The 14,660-nt window shown below is 35.6% G+C and overlaps 1 protein-coding gene and 1 non-coding gene across 2 annotated transcripts; both read left to right on the forward strand.

Annotated features, from left to right (window-relative positions):
- The first annotated feature begins 1,960 nt into the window (after positions 1-1,960).
- LOC107770300 (serine/threonine-protein kinase SAPK3) lies at positions 1,961-6,675 on the forward strand. Its single transcript, XM_016589594.2, has 9 exons — positions 1,961-2,590; positions 3,241-3,315; positions 4,196-4,297; positions 4,387-4,440; positions 4,530-4,622; positions 4,710-4,802; positions 5,492-5,596; positions 5,716-5,814; positions 6,195-6,675. Exons 1-9 carry the CDS (start codon positions 2,468-2,470, stop codon positions 6,468-6,470), a joined length of 1,020 nt encoding a protein of 339 aa, XP_016445080.1. The 5' UTR covers positions 1,961-2,467; the 3' UTR covers positions 6,471-6,675.
- Positions 6,676-7,316: 641 nt separating this feature from the next.
- TRNAW-CCA (transfer RNA tryptophan (anticodon CCA)) lies at positions 7,317-7,388 on the forward strand. Its single transcript has one exon. It is a non-coding gene; the product is annotated as a tRNA-Trp (tRNA).
- The last annotated feature ends 7,272 nt before the right edge of the window (positions 7,389-14,660 follow it).

A 14,660-nucleotide genomic window follows, 5' to 3' on the forward strand; every position in this document is an offset into this window, starting at 1 on the left:
AGATAAATATAGATATATCATGTCATTGTTTTACTTTTATATTCTATAGCAAAATAGATCAAGTGGCAAGTGCATGATACACAATTTAATGCCTATTATACGTAAAAATTGTATTTACCATAAGTCCTTTTTTTAGTGATTCTATTTTTTATTTTAGGATATGCAATTCTCTGGAGACTTAATCTTTTTCCAATTTAATGTGCACTTTTGATTTTTAAAATTTTGAAGCGAAGTTTTACAACATATATTATGTTGACTTTTTGTGTCACTTTGAGTGGGAGGAACATTGTCACGTGAAAGGTAGCCAAATCTTTTTCTAATTCAAAGTTCTTATTTGTATGTCTTTCAAAATATATGATCTACTTGAAAATTTGAGTGACATTTTCAAACATAGATATATTAGTGTTAGTTAAACCAAGATTGCAGTGTTTTTAATGAATTCGAAGTCCTAAACTCCAACCGAAATTTATGGGAAAAGTAAATTCAATATTTTAGGAATATTTTTGTACACTAATACATTGAGATGTCCTTAAAACTAATAGGATTACAAGGCTAATGTCTAGAATTTCAGTCATGTCCTTTCATTATGAGTTAGTATGCTTAATATTATAAGGTTATTTTTGTAAATCAATATTTTATTCATGTTTTTATAATAATATAGATAAACTGTAAACCCACTTTGAGTAGAAACCGGAAAACTTATAGTAGTATATGATTCTAGGCATGATAAAAAAAGCAAATATCAAATTTTAAACAATGTAGCTTTCTAGTATTATGCTAAATATGATTTTGGACATGAATTTAGAAATTCAGAAATATCAAATCCTAAATAATTTTCATTCTCCCTTCATTGTAATTTATATATAAGGCGTAATTTGACTATATTAAAGTTTAAGAAAGAGAAGAATGCCGACTTCCAACCGAGAGGTTGTGAGTTCGAGTCTCCCAAGAGCAAGGTGGGAAATTCTTGGAGGGAAGGATGTCGGGGGTCTATTTGGAAACAGTCTCTCTACCCTAGGGTAGGGGTAAGGTCTGCGTACACACTACCCTCCCTAGACCCCACTAAGTGGGATTATACAGGGTTGTTGTTGTTATTGTTGTTGTTGTTGTAAAGAGAAGAATACTTTTGATAGATGTGATTTTGAATTTGAAATAATATGTATGTGCTGCTGTAAAACTCTTGAAGTTTATTATCTTAAATATATAGGTCATACCATTTATGTGATTATAAATTTTTTTTATCACTAATGAATAAAATAAAAAGTTCAAGTTAAATTATTTTAAATTTTAAAAGTTATGTTTTATAAGAAAATAGTGTCATTCTTTAAAAACAAAGGAAGTATGATTTTAGATGTAAATTAAGAAAAAATTCTAGAAAATATCAAATCTTAAATTAGTTTTCTACTTTTGTTTTAACTCGTGTTCTCTTTCCAAGTAAGCAACTTAACACGTGCATGAGAGGGATTGAATGCTCAAGCACGTTGGGTTTTGAATCCCTTTGAGAGGAGTAAAATTGAAATAACTTGGCGAGTGAGTGAGTGAGTTATGGCTTTGGAAAAATGAAGGTGGAGTACGTACAGTAATCAAAGAAAAACAGTAGTAACTCGATCGGTGACTTTATTTGGGAAAAAGTGAAAGTGAATTAACCTGTTTAATAGATCAAGAAACATGACAGTGACATAAACATCATTCGACGACTACAAATTCTCAAATCCAGATAACATGTGTACATCTAACTTGGTCAAGAAATAGAATGAAAGCTACCAACCGACCACTAATGGTAGGACCCAAAAATTTGTCCTGTAGTTTGTCCCGTGTGAATATTGATACAGAAGTGTCATATGATATTTCAAAGATTTGGTCATATGATATTTCAAAGATTTGGTCAATTCGCCAAATTTAAAAAGATAGTAGTATCATATTAATTGAAATAGAGTGAGTGTTGTGATAAATAAAATTATTAATACTCCATTAAAACTAAAAAACACGAAGTCATAAGATAATTTAGAAGTATTATTTGAAAAGTGAGAGTAAAAAATTAAAGCTAAAATGGCTGTTACTGTTTTTGATTTCAAACAACTGTTTTGCATGGTTATCTTACGCCTATGTACAAAATTAAGCTATTGCATTTTTATTCAGCATATACAAGTGTCAGTCTCACCCACTCTTGAAGAAATTGTCTGATTAAACTTTGAATCCAACCCCTTAATTAAATTCGTGCCGTATAATGTATCCACGTGCTCAGGTTCTCAACGTTTTGCATATTTTAATACTTAAGATTTAATCATTTATATAAAGTGTCAGCACTGGAAGTTGAGAAAATTTCAGAAACAGGGACTGGTCAGAAAGTTTGCTTTTAAAAAAAAAAGGTTCTTTCTGTTTAATTTGGGTATATATGTTGTTGGGTATATCCAGTTTAAACTTTGGAAATTTGTGATTTACTGATTTTGGGTTGAATTGAGCTGAGATGGAGGAAAGGTATGAGCCATTGAAAGAACTAGGTTCTGGGAATTTTGGGGCGGCAAGGCTAGTGAGGGACAAGAAAACAAAGGAGCTTGTTGCTGTCAAATATATAGAAAGAGGGAAGAAGGTAGTTTTAATTCCTTGTCAAACTGATTTTTTTCTCTCAGTGCTATCAATATAGTATTTGTTAACTCTGGATATGCTTATTTTCCTTTAAATGCTTAATTTGAGGTGATGTTTGGTCTTTCTTACATTAATTAAATTCTCTTTGAGGTTAAGTTTGGTCATTGCATCTTAGTGTATCGTGAAGGAGTTTACATGCATTTTGGCAGTTCATCTAGAAAGTTTTGGCACTGACTTTAGGCTGTCGTTTGGAGTTTTGGACAATTGAATTGGAATTAGGAGTCTTTGATTGATGTTGATGAAATTTCGCCCTTGCTCCACTCTTTCTTTACTTTTTTATTTTTTATTCATTGACCCCGATTATTGTTTGATATTGAGGCGTAGTTGATTGATCTTGGTTTCTTGACCGAGTTAGTGTGGTAGCTGGTATTGCTGTCTGATTTGTTTTATAATTGAATCACATGGACCCAATCTAACAAGGAGCAACACCGGGTTGGCAGCGGAGAAGTTCCAGTATATTTCTATTAATTTACTGGTTTCATGTAAAACAATGTCATATGCTTTATCTCCAGTTACTTGCTATAAGCGTACAAAAAAAAGGTTTATATGTTCTCTGGTTAAGTTATCCTGATGTATACTCGTTTGCTGTTTCAGATTGACGAGAATGTGCAGAGGGAAATCATAAATCATAGATCATTGAGGCATCCAAACATTATCAGATTTAAAGAGGTAAATACATCTTTTTTTCTTGACTTGAAGACTTAGTACAATAACAACAACGCCTTAATTCCAAGTTAGTTGGGGTCAACTATGTGAATTCTTGCTATCTAATTTCACCTCATATATATCCGTTTCATTCCAATATTGAGTAATTTGGATTCTCTAACATGACTAGAGGTTATCTACATTTTCAGTTATAGGTAACAGTAGGTCCTTGTGTTGTTTCTTTCTTCACTTTTCATGTCTCCTGCTCCATTTTAGATGACAAACCAGCATCATGTTGAGATCAAAGTACTTGATAGATGCTTTCACTGACTAGTGTAGTGCCCGCTCTGGAGAAGACTGGAACAATAAAGGAAAATGGATTCACCTTTCTTTTCCGATATGCATATTCTATCCCCTTTATTTGTTGTATGATTCATATATAATGATCGCATAGTTGCTTACCCGAAGCAGCCCAAAGCGTTAAATGCAAAGCATACAAGATGAAGCAAAATTGTCGTCCCTTTGCACATTCCTTACAGTGAAGCTTTTTCTTTAGCTAAGCTGCCAGTTAACAAATCAAATATTTTATCAGAATATTTTGAATACAGAAATGCTTTCAGGATAAGTGGAAACACATACAGGTTACAATAGTTCTGCTTGTGTATACAATGAAGTGCATATAGAGTAAGCGGTGTACTTTTTGCTCAAACTGTCATCCCAATAAAATCTATAAATGTGTCTCTAAGGCAATTACCACTGTTTTACATAACCCTTCACAGCTGTGATCTTCACGCTTGAAAGGTTAACTTCTGCGGTATGTCACAATCACTAATTGATAATTACTAAAGCGCTTTATTCCATCTTGCTGTGCCATAATTAACATGGTATGGACCTTTTGTTAAAGGTATTGTTGACTCCGACACATTTAGCAATCGTGATGGAATATGCAGCAGGGGGAGAACTTTTTGCTAGAATATGCAGTGCGGGAAGATTTAGTGAAGATGAGGTTATAAAGATATCCAACTTATTCTGTTACTGTAGGTGGTGAGAATGAGATGTTATCCTTATCATTTCATTTTGTTCTACCAACAACAGGCTCGCTTCTTCTTCCAACAGCTAATATCTGGAGTCAGCTACTGTCATTCAATGGTACAACATTCAAACTACTCTTTGTTCTTTTATGATATTCATCTGCTCGTGTAATAATCTTCTCAAGCAATACTTCTACTTTACTGCAGGAAATTTGTCACAGGGATTTGAAGTTGGAAAACACGCTCCTTGATGGAAGCCCAACACCACGTCTAAAAATATGTGATTTTGGCTATTCCAAGGTTTCTTGCTTTCTAGTTGAGAAGTTATGTACTATATCATATATCTAGAAGACATTGCACTTTGTACATGCTATTTTCTTCATGCAGTCTGGATTATTGCATTCACAACCCAAGTCAACAGTAGGAACGCCTGCTTACATTGCTCCAGAGGTCCTCTCGCGGAAGGAATATGATGGGAAGGTATACATTAGAATCTTGAAGAATTCTTTGACAAGTTGTCTTTCGACCTTTAAATCCAAACCCCCTTTTCCGTATTCCTCCCATTATAGCTAAAGCAAAACCCTCAAGCATCACAAGAATTGCATTACCCTGATAATTTTACTTATCGATTTCCCTTTCACTAATCTACCATAGGGGCCTTTGTTTGCTTGCACAGACGGTATACTTGGCTTTTCACTAAATATTGCAGCAGTGGATATACTTTAAAATTTTTGCAAAAAAGATGTTCAGTAAAGATAAGTAAATTTACGGATGAAGTACTGATTTTTTCTTGTTTGAAACTAAATATATGCTACTACATGCTTAAAAAACCATGAAAAAATCTGATGAAGAACCTGCTGAACTTGTACTAGTATCTGTTTCTAGGTTTGTTTGCACAAGAACTACCCCACTGTTCAATCATGCTGATTTAGAGCTGAACCACTTGATGCAGCCTAGTTAGTTCTGGCTAAATATTTAGGCCTAAAGCAAATCTTCCCGTTAGAACTTGTCAAACCAAAAAATAAATAAAAATGGAACACTACATTTTAGTAAGAACTTGCTAGCTCATTTATATATCATAGCCTTTCTGAATGTTTGAATGCTGTTTACATCTGGTTCATTTTGAGTTACTTGAAGTATTCTGCAGATTTAAAGTCTAGCATTTTCAGGTTGCAGACGTGTGGTCATGTGGGGTGACACTGTATGTGATGTTAGTAGGAGCATACCCTTTTGAGGATCCTGAAGATCCTAGAAATTTCCGTAAAACTATTGGGGTAAGTTTGTACTTATACTTTGATTTGAGGTTTGAACTACGTAAGCTCATCTCCTGAACAATGTTCGATTCGCTATTGTCTCAATTAGCAGATTAAGTACTGTTTGTTTCCTTTTCCAGAGAATAATGAGTGCCCAGTTCTCCATACCGGATTATATAAGAATATCTGCAGATTGCAAGAACCTTCTTTCTCGAATCTTTGTTGCGAATCCATCAATGGTAAGTTTCATTTATTGCACTAGCTAGCGCGTTGATATCTGTAAAGGTTTTCAATGGAAGATCCTTCAGTTTACGGGAAAAGCATCTTATTTCAATATATTTTACACGTTAGACACAAGCTTTCTTGTTAAAAAAAATCTGTCAGCTGTGTATATACTAAAGATGGGTTTAGCCAGGGGCGGAGCTAGAGTCTCGGGAGCGGGTTAGGCCGAACCAGTAGCTTTGGTTCGAACCCTGAATTTGTCTTAATAAATCAATTGAATATGTATAAATTATTAATTTAGAACCCAGTAACTTAAAACGATTAGAATCCTGAACCCATAAATTTGAAATCCTGGCTCCGCCTCTGGGTTTAGCTGAAACATTTCAATATACTGCAGAGGATCACTATTCCGGAGATAAAGAAACATTCCTGGTTTCTAAAGAATCTGCCGAAAAACTTGATGGATGGCGAGAAGGCGAACTATGGCGAAGCTTCAGAGAAGTCACAGCAAAGAGTGGAAGATATAATGCGGATCATACAAGAGGCAAAGATCCTTGGAGAAGGGTCAAAACCTGAGCAAGCTCCTGCTGGGGCAACAGTCGACCCCGATGACATGGAAGGTGACCTGGAATCTGAAATTGACAACAGTGATGATTTCGTCGCTCATATCTGAGGTTGTCATTTGAACTAGACTGAAGAGAATAAAAATTATAGCATGCAACTCTGAGTTGTTTATAATGTACATAAGTTTATCTGCCGTGAACTATGAGTTTCAGGTGACCAAACTGTCTTTGATGAACTTAACAGCAAATAGAGCTTTTTGCTTGGTTAGAACGTATAACACTTGTTATGAATTAACAGAAATTCTCTTACTTCTCCCTTTGGTTCATACTGAGTATGATCTTATTATATCTAATATATTATCCTTTTGCATATGTATACATACTTCGAGATGAAAGCAACGGGTTCAATTGAAGTCACATAACTCACCTTAGATTCAGTCTCTGGCTGGGAAGTGGAGAAAATATCTTTCATGCCTATTCCTCTATATGTATTTTTAGTCAGGAAGACTGTTGTTTGATTTCTTGAACTTGAGTTCATTTGAATTTGTGAGTTCAATCGTGAAGCTTGCTGTCAAATTCAATGTTGATAAAAGAGCTTTACACAATTTGAAATTCAATGGATGATCGTATCAATGAGTGAACCAGTAAATGTAAGGCTAAGCAGCTGATAATAGGAAGAAAAAAAAGTGTATATATAAGGTGCCAAGGAAAAGACTCACAGAATAACCCGACTTTTAACTGAAATCAGGAGTCAAATTTAATTATTATTTCGCACTTGCTAATTTTTTTTTTTTTTTTTTTTTTTTTTTAGGAGTGCGAATTAATGCAGCTTTTATTCTCGAGTAGTTAATTACTGCTACTATAGTTACTGGATTCGTTAGTAGCTATATGAAGGTGAAATGTTAATCCAACATTTTTTGTATTTTATAGAGTTTTCTCAGTTGTCAAAGAACATTGGATCCGTGGCGCAATGGTAGCGCGTCTGACTCCAGATCAGAAGGTTGCGTGTTCGATTCACGTCGGGTTCAATCCCCCCGATTCTTAGGGTCCCCCATCTTTTTTGCTATTTTTTTTCCTACAAGATTTACGGGGAACATCAAAGTGAGCCACAGTATAGACATGAACAATATAAGTATATTATCATCATACCATATTATAAGCATGAACACTTTTAGATGAAGTTAGTTTACTAAAATGCCCTTTAAAATCTGAATGACCATTTTGTCCTTAAAGAAAGAAAAACCTTCCATTAAATGAATATTATTTGTAACATTGAACCGTGTGAATATGGAGAATTTGTTCCATTTACCCATAGTTATTACAACTTATTAGGTGTGTAAATTTTCTTACCTGTAGTTATTTCAGCATTTATTTTTGTTTCTTTCATCGTTTATACTAGTAATAACTATTTATTGGTTAGTTAAAGACAAAACAGATGATTTATTTACCTCTTTGTTTATTTCATTTTAGTTCCCACAATAATAAACGTTTGGTTAGTAGTAATACAATTAAAAGGAAGACAAAAAGACTAATTCTTTATCCCCTTCTATGCACAATAAGTAAAAACAGCTAGCATTAATTAGAAACATTTCAGTTTTGGATGCTTAGAATTCCAGGAGACACTTATATAGATACCTAATCCGTCTTAAACAATTGGAGATCCTATGTGTAATCATACGTCACTAAGCACAACAGGATGAGCCTATCAGTTACATTGAACTTCTACTCATCATTTAGATAATCTTCAGCATCCATAAGGTCTTACATTTCAGGCTGCGGTTGTTCGATCGTTCTCATGTAATTCTGAATGATGGGCATCCATATACTACTTCTCCGTTCCTTGTCCTCACGTTGACACTCGACTTTTAGACACTAAAGGATTGAAGTGAATGCGTTCATCGCAGTGCCGATTGAAGGTTGAAGGGCCAAGCAGCTGAAGCAACTGCTTTAGGCCCCGATCTTTTGAGGCCCCATTAACTATTTATTTATTATCACTAGATGCTGCCATCATCATTTTTATTCATTGTTTCTTAGTTCCTTCTACACTGGAAAACAAAGAAATTAAAAATATAGAAAAGAAAGCTCATATTATTTGTAGATTTAACAAGGATAATTAAAATATTTCCAGGAAACCAAACAAAACAATAGAGGGATGACAAAAGAAAAGCTTTCACTATCGAAAAGCTTAGATTTTGCATCTCATAAGGCTAGAAAAATAAAATTTAAGAGAACGAAGCTAGATTGTAAATTAAGGGAATGATGGTCATGACACTTAGCTTTGATGGAAGGATCATTAAAAATGAGGAGAGGAGACAACAATTGATGTATACGATCAATGAAGCTTTGCCCATCTCTTCAATCTTCATCTATATATGTGTACTAATGAACAAGCCTTATGAAGCAAACAAATTAAGGGTGGGAGACTTGGTAGTTGGTATATCAAACTTCAAACGAGCTCTCGAACATAGTTGCCTACAATATGTGGACAATTTGGACTAAGGAATTTGTTTGTCGGAATTGAGATATTTCTGTTGTCACACCTCCTTTTTCACTACACCGAGGGGTATAAAGGAGTTTTTCCAATTAAAGTGATAATTGAAACGAGATTTATTTCAATTAAAGATTCAGAGTCGCCACTTGGGATAATTTATGGCGTCCCAAGTCACCGGTTCGAATCCCGAATCGAGGAAAATATTGACTCTGTTTACAGTCTGCGAACACAGAAATCCGGGTAAGAAATTCTGTTAACCCGGAGAAGGTGTTAGGTACTCCCGAGTTCCGTGGTTTTAGCACGGTTGCTTTGATCATACTTGGCTTATTAAAATTGTTTAATTACTCATTTTAGAACCTATGTGCATTTACCTTTTTACCGCTTTTAATTAAGAAATTAACCTGAAACGAGTCACGCATACGTGTACTCATTTTGTTTTGCGCGTTAAAAATCATGTCACGCGTATGTGTACACGATTAACAACACTTTATTATTATTACAAAAAAAAAACTTAGCCAAAATCGCGCGAACGCGTACCTTGATTTATTCTAAAAATCGTAACTATGTCACGCGAACATGTACACAATTACGATAATAGATTATTAAGAGAACGTGGGTACAGGCATACTAGTATCGTTGAATAATTCGATGTTCTTGATTATCGAAGAAATAGGTCAGCATTTAACTAAAACGCCAAGGTGCAATGTGATTTATTTCAACCAAAACATCATTCTTATACCAAGCTTATGTCCGATTTCCAATACCAGTGGCCAGTTATTTGGCTCATTCTATAGCAACTAGCCTACACGACTTTTAGCTCTAACAAATTTCAGTTTGTTGTTTCTCTTTAGATCTAATAAAGGAAATAATATTCTTTTATTTATACCTAGGACATCAGATTATAGAAATAGTATGTATATACATTCATGACTTTAACACACTTGCAACTACATAACAACAAGAATATCATTTAACTTACTCATTTAACTTAAACAATAAGAATTTCACTTAACTTAAACATTCATAATGCAAATAAAATTGTAGCAAATATCATGACACCAAGTTAAAGGATCAAATTAGACATTAAAGCATGGCAAAAATATGGCACGCAAACAACTTGTAGCTAACAGAATTTTCTTTTGCTAGATCCAAATGCATTTGAAGGATAAAAGATTAGATTGGGAATGGACCTTTATATTGACCGGATCAAACTTTACATTTCTGTAACTCAAACATCAAGCCAAGAAATAAAACGACCACAAACCTTTGCCGGCGGCAACCTCGACGGACCTCTCGAACCACAAACAGAACCAACAATCTGTAACCTCGAAACACCAAAATTCTGACACTAACACTCGATGGTTATGGAGCTATTTTGTGAGGTGTGTTTGGACTGATTTTCTTGGTTGTTTTTTTTTTGAGTTTTTTTTTTTGAGTTTTTCCAGTGGAGAAGATGAAAATCGAAGTGGGGGGAGGGGGTCCTTTGGAGAAGACGAAGTCAAGGGTGGTGGTCTGGGGTGAGGTTCATGACCTTGTATTTTTCAATGGCTTCCCGTGTATATCTAGTGTATATCGAGAGTATCGCTAGTGTATAAAAAATGTATAGTGACTGTATATCGAGTGTATACCCCCTGTCCCCGTTAAGAAGAAGCCATCCCTTTTTTCGTCTCTATGTTTTGAACTTCTCCTCTCATTTCTTCTTACTTGAATTATTGTTTTTTTTTCTCTTTTCTTTCTTTTTATTTGTGAAGTGTATTATATAGATGTGTATGTGTGTTTTTATGTAAGATCGTGTGTGTGTGCCAGTGATTGTGTGTGTGCGCATGATATGAGATGTGAGGGAGTGAGCACTAACATGAGGAAGTGGGGATTGGGACATGACCACTAACATGATGAAGTGGGGAAGTCACTAATATGAGAAAGTGGAAAAGTCACTAATATGAGGAAGTGAAAAAGTCACTAACATGAGGAAGTGGAAAAATGGGAGTTAGGAGGAGAAATCGTGGGGCGGTTGAGGAGATCATGGGTAAAAGGGATATCATTTTGTATCTTTCTTAATTTACTGATTCTTGTTGTTCCGTTAGTTTATTATTTATTTTATTTTAACTCTTCTTGGCACCCCTTTTTTTCTAAAGTAAAACATATTAAAAGTAAGATAATTTTTTTTTTAAAATATTAAGATTAGACCTAAAAGAAATATTTACACTAAACTAGTATAAAATTTGAGTGCGGTCAAAAATTGAGTGTTCACAGCTGCCCCTCTTTGCTCGGAAACACGAAGAGTTTTCTAGCAAAGATAAAGTGAACCATGTGACTAATATTTTGACCATATCGGTATTCAAAAGAGGAAAATAAAATAAAAAGAAAAGGTGCAACCCAGTCCTGATTTTGGACAGCCTACATATCCCGAGTTATAAGGGAATCGGGACACGTGTAGTTCAAAAATGGATAAGGTGATGAAGTGATGTTCAAGAGTCGAGTGAGGTTCCGTCTGAGGCTCCGATCCGCAATCCTGATGTTACATCAAAAATCAAAACATGGAAAAAACTAGCTAAGCCTATCAACTACGAGTTACAAGATTCCTATCTATAAGTCTTTTGAAGCTTGATCTTGAGTCTTGAATGGTTCTTCATGCAGACTTTGGATTTGAACCTTGACGCTTGCTAGTTGCAGGTGCTAGCCCGTTCTTCTTCAGATTTTCGGATCAAGACCGGACATGTAGTGCTTGTCACCTTAACCATGTCTTGAGAAGCTCATATCTTTCATCAACTTCTGCATTTGGATTCACTTTTTGCCTTTCCTTTTTTTTTGGATCGCGACTAACTTTTGTTGATCAGCTCGGACTGTTGACTCGCATTCTTGCCGCGAACTTCTTTTGTTGTTGACTTTAATTGTAATCTGAGATGTTTTCCCTTTCCTCCAAGTAGATGCCCGACCGCTGAACTTGAATTATACTCCCATGCTCTCCAGGTAGGCTCCTGATTGCTGAAACTTGAATTGTATTCCCTTGCTCTCCAGGTGGGCGCCTGATTGCTGAAACTTGAATTGTATTCCCTTGCTCTCCAGGTGGGCGCCTGATTTCAACAAAATAGACAAAAACAAAGAAAAAATTTTGCCCCAGTTTGGTAGCTGGGCCTATATATGAGTGTAAACTAAATCATGTTACCAAATATCAGTAAGAACTTGAAAGCTGAAACTTGAATTGTACTCCCTTGCTCTCCAGGTGGGCGCCTGATTGCTGAAACTTGAATTGTTGTTCCTTGTTCTCCAGGTGGACGCCTGATTACTGAATCTTCAACTGCTTTTCCTTGTTCTCCAGGTGGACGCCTGATTGCTGATACTTCAACTGTTGTTCCTTGATACTTCAACTGTTGTTCCTTGTTTTCCAGGTGGACGCCTGATTACTGATATTTCAACTGTTTTTCCTTGTTCTCCAGGTGGATGCCTGATTGCTAGTACTTGGTCATGCTCTTATCTTTAACATCCGTGTTGTTCTACCTGTTCTTCAGATGGGCACATGACTTCAACAAAAATAGACAAAACAAAAGAAAATTTTCTGCCCCAGATTGGTAGCTGGGCGCATCTTTGAGTGTTAAACTGAATCATATTACCAAATATTACTATGAATTTGAAATCTAGGTCCCATTATCCAGGGGGGGTCCTGACAATTCTTAACTAAATGACAATTTTAAATCTAAGCTATATCTTTTAAAGGTATGACTTCTGCTAAATCTTGTTATCTAAGAAGGTCTTAAACTACTCCCCATTATCCGGGAGGGTCCTGACAACTCTTAATTAACGACAATTTTAAAGCTAAATTATATTTACTGAAGGTATGTCTTATGCTAAATCTTGTTATCCAAGCCAGTTTTAAACTACGTCCCATTATCCAGGAGGGTCCTAACAATCAAAAATCAAGTCTTATCATAAGAGTGACAATTTTACGGCTAAATTGTACTCTCTTATAACAACACTTACTTATCTAATGGAATGCATAAAGTTACGTCCCATTATTCAGGTGGGTCCTGAAAACTCTTATGCGAACTTTGAAGCCAACTTATATCCCTTTTGGTGCACATTTGTCCTATATTCACTACTTATGTTTGTTTTGGATTTTAACCTAGGTCCCATTTTCCAGGAGGGTCCTGAAGTTTCGAATTGAGTCTTGTCTTAAAAAAATAAAAAATTCAAACCAACTTATATTTTCACGAAGTAGAGCTTATGCTAGATCTTGTACTCATGAATGTTTTGAATTAAAGTTAAGTCCCATTTTCCAGGAGGGTCCTGAGAATTTATACGGTAGCTGCATGGTACTTGCTTTCCTTATAGGGTGTTTCCTGAAATAAATGCCATCTTTGCCCCTGTTTCAAATCAAAGAAAATCTTGTCAGTTTAAAACGTGGTGGTTAGTTGTGGCATTCTTGCTGGGGATGGTTTTCTCTTTGCCATGCTTTGCTTCAACAGACTGCCTTGAACTGGTCGAAAGGACTGTTTTGACCTCATGACTGATCCTTAACTGCAGGATCCCCAACTGTTGTTTTTCACTTCTGACCCTTTTATTCGTAACCATACATCTCTCATGACATTACTGAACCATTCCACCGATTTAACCTTTGCTTACACCCTAGGTCCCACTTTTTATCATACTATCTCCAGCATGTCCTAGCCGTATTTTGCTTTGTACAATTTTGAATATGGTAGTACACTTTGACATTCCTTCTTATTTGTTGGAATAAGGCTAACCTTGGAAGAGCTTTAGTGGAGTAAAAATTAACAGCAATGAAATGCGACGATTTTGAGAATTAAGAATAAAGAAGAAAATCCAAATTTGGATGACTGTTGGAGATAGGAAAAATGAACTTATCTGAGTGGAGTCATTGGCACCAATGATCATGGTATGCATTTTGGATTAATTTAACCAATCTCCTTTCCAATTGTTTTACTTTGTTCTCCAAGATTTCCACAACCCAATTTTACTTTCCGCCAACTTACGGACCTTGTTCGACTTGCAGTGCCCTGAAGGGTTTTCACCGACAAACCTCTCTCATTCGTTTGTTCCTCAATTCCTTGTCGCCTTATGGTGCCCGCGAAGGTTTTCACCGATAAAACTCTCTTATTTTTACTTTCTCTCAACTTTCGTCGCCTCATGGTGCCCGTGAAGGTTTTCACCGATAAGACTCTCTCATTTTTACTTTCTCTCAGCTTTCGTCGCCTCATGGTGCCCATGAGGGTTTTCACCAATAAGACTCTCTCATTTTTACTTTCTCTCAGCTTTCGTCGCCTCATGGTGCCCATGAGGGTTTTCACCAATAAGATTTTCTCATTTTCATTACTTTTCCTGCTTGGACCAGAGTGTTATCCTGATATGAATCACCTCTATTTGCTCAACTTGGAATCTCTCGAAGACTGATCGGAAGGTCTTTCTTTGGACCGTAATATGGGCTTTTGGACGGGGTTAGAAAGAAAGGGTATCAAAGGCTCAAAACAATTTGACATGGGTTTAAAATTACAACTCTTGGAATCACATTTCTTATTACAAGTACAACTTCTGCCCCAGTTTCTTGCTTGGGGATCTTTTGATATTTTATTTTACTATGAACGAGCCGTGAGGCTGCCTACGTATCCTTAATAGGAATCAAGTCAAATGTAGTTCACACTTGAATTTCCTTGTTGTTATACTTTCTCTTTTCACTTCTTTTCTTTTCTCTTTTCTCCTTTTCTTTCTTTTCTCTCTTTTTCGTTATTTATCTTTCATGTTTGCGTTTCTGATCTTTGCTACTGATTCCGAAAGAGGGGTATGAAAGAAAATA

Source organism: Nicotiana tabacum, chromosome 8 (assembly GCF_000715075.1).
Source record: "Nicotiana tabacum cultivar K326 chromosome 8, ASM71507v2, whole genome shotgun sequence".
Taxonomy (NCBI): Eukaryota; Viridiplantae; Streptophyta; class Magnoliopsida; order Solanales; family Solanaceae; genus Nicotiana; species Nicotiana tabacum.

Bases quoted from the DNA above. Each gene is read 5' to 3' on its own strand.
- LOC107770300 (XM_016589594.2), top strand. From the start codon at position 2,468: ATGGAGGAAAGGTATGAGCCATTGAAAGAACTAGGTTCTGGGAATTTT. The intron at 4,298-4,386 runs GTTATAAAGATA...TACCAACAACAG, and splicing joins GAAGATTTAGTGAAGATGAG to GCTCGCTTCTTCTTCCAACA. The intron at 5,815-6,194 runs GTAAGTTTCATT...AATATACTGCAG, and splicing joins TTGTTGCGAATCCATCAATG to AGGATCACTATTCCGGAGAT.